Source organism: Telmatherina bonti (genome assembly GCF_933228915.1).
Source record: "Telmatherina bonti genome assembly, chromosome: 17".
Classification (NCBI taxonomy): Eukaryota; Metazoa; Chordata; class Actinopteri; order Atheriniformes; family Telmatherinidae; genus Telmatherina; species Telmatherina bonti.
In genome coordinates this window covers 33981556-33987521 of record NC_136615.1, presented here as the reverse complement: position 1 = coordinate 33987521, position 5966 = coordinate 33981556, and the positions used below count along the sequence as shown (strand labels likewise).

General features: G+C 38.0%; 1 protein-coding gene across 2 annotated transcripts; it reads right to left on the bottom strand.

The window, feature by feature from the left end:
• Positions 1-1500: 1500 nt before the first annotated feature.
• Positions 1501-5266, bottom strand: LOC306768012 (excitatory amino acid transporter 3-like). Of its 2 annotated transcripts, XM_079256210.1 has the most exons (7): positions 5042-5266; positions 3481-3591; positions 3259-3379; positions 2940-3131; positions 2641-2775; positions 2442-2552; positions 1501-1719 (listed from the first exon to the last, which is right to left on the bottom strand). In XM_079256210.1, exons 4-7 carry the CDS (start codon positions 3059-3061, stop codon positions 1632-1634), a joined length of 456 nt encoding a protein of 151 aa, XP_079112336.1. In that variant the 5' UTR covers positions 3062-3131; positions 3259-3379; positions 3481-3591; positions 5042-5266; the 3' UTR covers positions 1501-1631. The 2 variants fall into 2 exon arrangements, with proteins under 2 accessions (XP_079112336.1, XP_079112335.1); XM_079256209.1 differs by having other exon boundaries at positions 2940-3379.
• Between the last annotated feature and the right edge of the window lie 700 nt (positions 5267-5966).

Below are 5966 nucleotides of genomic sequence, written 5' to 3'. Positions count from 1 at the left end.
AATAATAACAATAATGATAATAAAAAAATAATATGATAATAATAATATAATAACAATAATGATGATAATAATAATAATATGATATTAATAATATAATGATAATAATAAAATATTAATGATGATAATAATAATATATTATTAATCATAATAATAATGTAATGATATTGATAAGATATTGATAGAAATAATACTAATAATAATGATAATATCATCATGATAATATTAATAATAATAATAATAATATTAAAAATAACATAATAATAACAATCATAATAATAACGGTAATAATGATGGTAATAATAATGATAAATGTTAATGATAATAATAATAACATATTAATGATAATGATGATAATATAGAGGATGATGATAATAACAATGAAACATTATTAATGAATAATACGACATTATTAATTATAATCATATTATTATTATTGTCATTATCATTATATTATTATTAATAATATAATAATAATAATAATAATAATAATAATAATAATAATAATAATATTATCCCACCTTAATTCTGCTCATCACAATGGAGCAGAAAGCCCACCGTGTCACAACACAGGTGTTGTCCAGTTCCTGTCACACATTCCTGTGTGAACAGCAATAAATGAGAGTACAACAATTATTTCTTGACAAAAATGACTGAAATGTTTCTGCTTGACGAGAATAAAAAACATAAAATGTATTTTGATCTAATAATTCTGTTGCAACATCTGCATACAGCAGCTATATACCGTCTCTCACGTTTTAAACAGAAAACTTATTTATTTACCTGAAAACTAAGTTATTACAGCTTCATCAAGCATTCATGTCAGTCATTTAACTTCCATTCACAAAATCAGGAAAATCAAACAGTGACTGTGGAATGAAACTGGTTTTTCCCCGTGATGGACTGGAGACCTGTCCAGGTGTACCCGGCTCTCGCCTGATGGTTGCTGGGATAGACTGACCTTAACTGGACAAAGCGCTACAGAGAATGAATGCATGCAGGCAAACAAGCAGAAACACTGATGTGCACAAATAAAGGGCTACAAATAATTTGGTCATTTGAACCAAAATCTGGATCATACCTCCCTATAATATTGTCTTGTTGTCATTCATGCTGTTGATATTGCAGACATTTGTTTTTAGTATTGCATATTACTTAGTATGTACTTCTATGCTGACACAAACTGTTGACTTTATTTTTTTTAATAAAAATTTGATCATTTAGGAAATTACGTCCGTACGAAATTACGAAGAATAAATTCCTGCAGAGCATTTTTTGGAGACCCTCTAATAGAGAAAGAAAAAGTCGAGATTCGGTGGATTTTGGGCTAAAACTGAGTTGACTGCTCTCTCAATTCAAAGGTGACCTGGAAAATAAATTAAATGAAAACAAATGAACTGAAATTATACTTTATTAACAGATATAAAACATGGATAAAGACATTTATGTCATAAAGATTTATAAAACATTTTTAAAATATTTATTGTGTGCAAATACACTGACTGTCTTTAACACCAAATGCTAAATTATATACACGCCTGAATGAACCCACTGAGCTAAATATACCCTATCAACACTGAATGAGCAGCTTGTTTAAACATAACAATATACTTTTCTAATATCCTGGAAGAGAATCAGGAAGTGTGAAGCGGCTTTCTTTCTAATGTGAGAGGACCATGTGGCTGCTGCAAGTCATCTGGATCACAGATAGCTGTCACAAGGCTGAATGACAGAAAAAAAAAACACAGTTGTAAATCACAAGTTACACAACACATTCCAACACTGCGTAAACAAAGTTTATTAAAACAACAGCATTATATTAATGATTGTATATACATTAAAGCAGAGCTGTGAGATATAATCAGCGAACTGATTATTGGTCGATGTCAGCATTAAAACGCATCCTTGGCTTTTATTGGAATCAGTTTGTCCTTCTTTAGTGACATAACCTTCACACAACATGCAGGTATCATGCATTATACTTCTTCAGCGATGTCTCCTCGAACTCTAAATGATCACATTTACGAGATGTATCGTATAATTTTTCAGATATTTTTGTTTGGCACAACCTGCTCCAAAATATTGGTATCAGTTGATGTCAGTTTCGGAAATTAAGAGTCAGACAAAACTGGTATTTCAGATATTAGTTAAGAAAAACTAGAAACAGCCACATAGGGTTTTTTTCCTAAGTTGTGGAAGCATCTTAGATTTCCTCCTCTATCTCTCATAATTCTGAATTTTGACTTGCTGGTTGGAGACACCTGGGCTCGGAGGCTTCAACCTCAATCTGTGCGTGCTATTTTGTGGCAGAAACGTGCACATGTATTTTTATTCTTGTCAAACGTACACAGACACCATCAGAGATTACTTCACTGACAAGCCCATGACGGATACTAATTGTGTTTTAGACGGGATCAAAAGAGCTTAAGAAAAAAAGACTTTACCTGTCACTGCTTACATCGTTCATTTTCAACAGTTCTTCAGTAGAGAGATGTTCAACCAGTGCCACACCAAAACAGTCTCCCAGGACGCTAACAACTCCACTGCAGCGATCGCTGGAAACACAGTGAACATGGTAAAACAGCTACTTTTTCATGTTGTTTTATGTGATGTTAAATGTGCAAGAAAGGAGGTTATGCTCACATCAGCCGTTCTATCGCCAGCAAGAGGGAAGCGTGATTTGCAGGAACCTCAATGATGGTCAAAATGAAGAGAGTGGTGGTTGTTCCTGTGGCTGGGATTCCTGCTTGTCCCACAGAGGCGACTGCCGCGGTCAGACTACACAGGGATGACAAAGCTGTGTTGATACTGAACTAGCAGGCATCTGCAAACCTGATCTAAACTCTGTGACTTCAGCTGGGTTTAACTTGTTAGTCAAACCAATGCTAATCCATATCAAATGGGACATAAAGTTAAAAAACAAAAATAAAAGTGGAACACACCCAATGGTGAATAACTTGCTCCAGTTTATGGGGATGCCGTTGAATTGCATGATGAAGACTGCAGCAGCCATTTCATAAAGGGCTGTTCCATCCATGTTGATATTGATCCCAAGAGGAAGCATGAACTGAGTGATACTTGGGTTAATGTTGAGGACTCGCTCGCAACACTGGTAAGTCTGTGAGGATGCGTCGCTTGGAGACACAAGGGAAGACATATTTTTGAACATCTCTACCATGTCCACATGCTTTATTATACACACACTAATGTATATAGTGCTGTGATCTTGTAATGTTTAATCGAGATTAAGAGAACTCTTACGAGCGAGAGATGATCAGCGCCCTCAGTAAGGCAGGAAACACCCCTCTTACGACAACAAAGGGGTTTTTGCGGACCAATAACAGATAGATCAGAGGTAGAACTATTGCTCCGGATGATAAGTCTGACAAAGAGCAAAACTTTCAGTGTGAAAGTCAGTTATACAAAATATATCAGTGGCAAGCAGCTGTGGTCGCATGACCAGCATGTGTGTACAGAACGTACCCAATCAACACGGCTCCAACGAACTTTCCAAGGTTAAAAGCCGTCTCCCAGTTGTTCCCAATCTCAATAACAAAGCTCGCCATCAGGAACATGACTCCAATTGGCAAATAGCTAAAAGGACACAAGTGACAGAAAAAATAAAGCAACATCTCAGTGCAAAGTACAGAAGATCAGCTGTGCTTTACTTTTATTCTTTTATTTAGCTGTTATTGGGAGATAATGAGTTCATTGTCTCGTTACCTCGTGCGGAGGAAGACCAGTTTCTTGTGATAACGAGATGATTGTGGTGGGTTTAAAAGTAAGTGGTTGTTGTTACACCTGATAATCAAAACAAACCCTGTGACAGCTGGGGAGGAGCTGCAGTCACGATGTTTGTACACTACCAGTCAAAAGTTTGGACACACTTTCCCATTGGGTTTAATGGGAAAGTGTGTCCAAACTTTTGACTGGAAGTGTACATAAAAAAAAAAAAAAACATGATAGAAGTCAAATTAAATGTATTGATCACTGATAGATGTTCCTCCATCTGACGTATGCTGGCTTCCCAGTACAGACAAGCTCTGTACTGGGAAGCCCCTTGGACCCACCAGCTGAGGTGTTGGGAATGAAGAAGATAATGGCTAAGCTCTCATCCATGATGAAGGACAATCCTTCCCTCCTCACCACCCCACACCCTTCCTGAACACTGACAGGACTGCAGTACTCCTTATCAGCAACAGACTGCTGCATCCAACGAAGGAGCAGTTGAAGACCCTGCATTCCTACCGTGGTTAGACTGGAAACCAGCAAAGCTCCCAGTACACTAACAAACATACTCAATGGAATACAATCATTTTTCTTCATTTAATTAATTAGGTTAATTAATTTTACTTAATTTCTGTTATTTTTATCATTTCTACACACACATATAGAAAAAAAAAAAAACTCCTCTCTCGCCCACCCCTCCCATCTCCCCAACTCCCCACGGTAGGGCAGGTGGCTGTTCATCTCTCAAGCTCGGGTTTGCTACCAGAGTCCTGGGAGCTTGAGGGTCCTACGCCGTATTTTACCTGTTCCTAGGACTGCGCTTTTCTGGACAGAGATGTCAGATGTTTCACCAGGTATCTGTTGTGATGTTTCACCAGGTATCTGTTGTGATGTTTCACCAGGTATCTGTTGTGATGTTTCACCAGGTATCTGTTGTGATGTTTCACCAGGTATCTGTTGTGATGTTTCACCAGGTATCTGCTGTGATGTTTCACCAGGTATCTGCTGTGATGTTTCACCAGGTATCTGTTGTGATGTTTCACCAGGTATCTGTTGTGATGTTTCACCAGGTATCTGTTGGAAACATTTCTCCAGTGTGGGGGGACACACACACTTCTCTTTGGTCTCTTCAGATTTTTTCCTGATGGTTGTCCATCTGGGTTCTCTCTGCTTTTCTTATTACTATTGACAGACACATCTGCCATTCCACAACGGCGAAGTTTGGCACGGAGATTACCCATTTTGAATTTTAAGCTGGTCTTCCATCCATTGCAAGCCCTAGTGGATCCTGGCTCTTTAAGGCATGGGTGCTTACCAGTCAGTGCCTCTGCAACAATAGAGAAGTGTTCATCTTGGGGATATGCTGAGTATTTATACATCTCCTCTGCCAGCTTCTGCAAAATGTCATGTTTCATGTCTTGTGAAACTGACATGCGTGTTCCTTCTTTCATGTAAGTTAGGTTTCCCTGTCTCAGTCTATATTCAATATCCACTGAGAAATATGGTATCTCAAATGTAGAGGGCCATGGGTCACGGGAGGTCTTCTCGCTGTGTGGAAGAATATCAGTGTCAGATGAACTTGCTGTAGACAGATCACTTGCTGAAGATGAAAGGATGCTTGAAGACAATGTCACAATTACGTCTTCAAGTGAGACAATCTTCAGAGTTGGTCTTGTAGGCAACTCAGTTATATGCAGAAGGCATTGTTGAAATCTGGGTCTTCATAGTGAAGCATGAAGTCGTACGCCAGATTGAGTCGTTTTTTCAGCTCACTTTTGAGTTCTTCCACATCTGTTGGCTTTTCTTGGAAAATTATCTTGCGAATGTCATTTTCACCAACCATCACTCTCACTGGCCAAGACTGGTCCATAACTCTGAAAGAATAAAATAGTGCATCAGCACAAAATGTAACGCTTCAGAGTAACAAACAGCTGGCCTTTCACTCTGTAGGCATAGAGGGGAACAATGTCATTGAGGTCCTTTAACTGGGTTACAAGCAGGCTTGAACTACTTTTGCAGATTTCGTAAGATCTGAGGTGTTCATGATACCATGCAAACATTGGTCTGCAAATGAACATAACACTGGTTTCCACAACTAAAACCTGATGAATCTGCCTGAACTCTGGAAGGCCTGCACAGGAACCAACAGACACCAACATGTCACTTGCATACTTAATCCCATCTATGAAAACGGATGTTGCTGAAAGGACTGTCTTTTGAGGTGGATATCTTGCAGACAA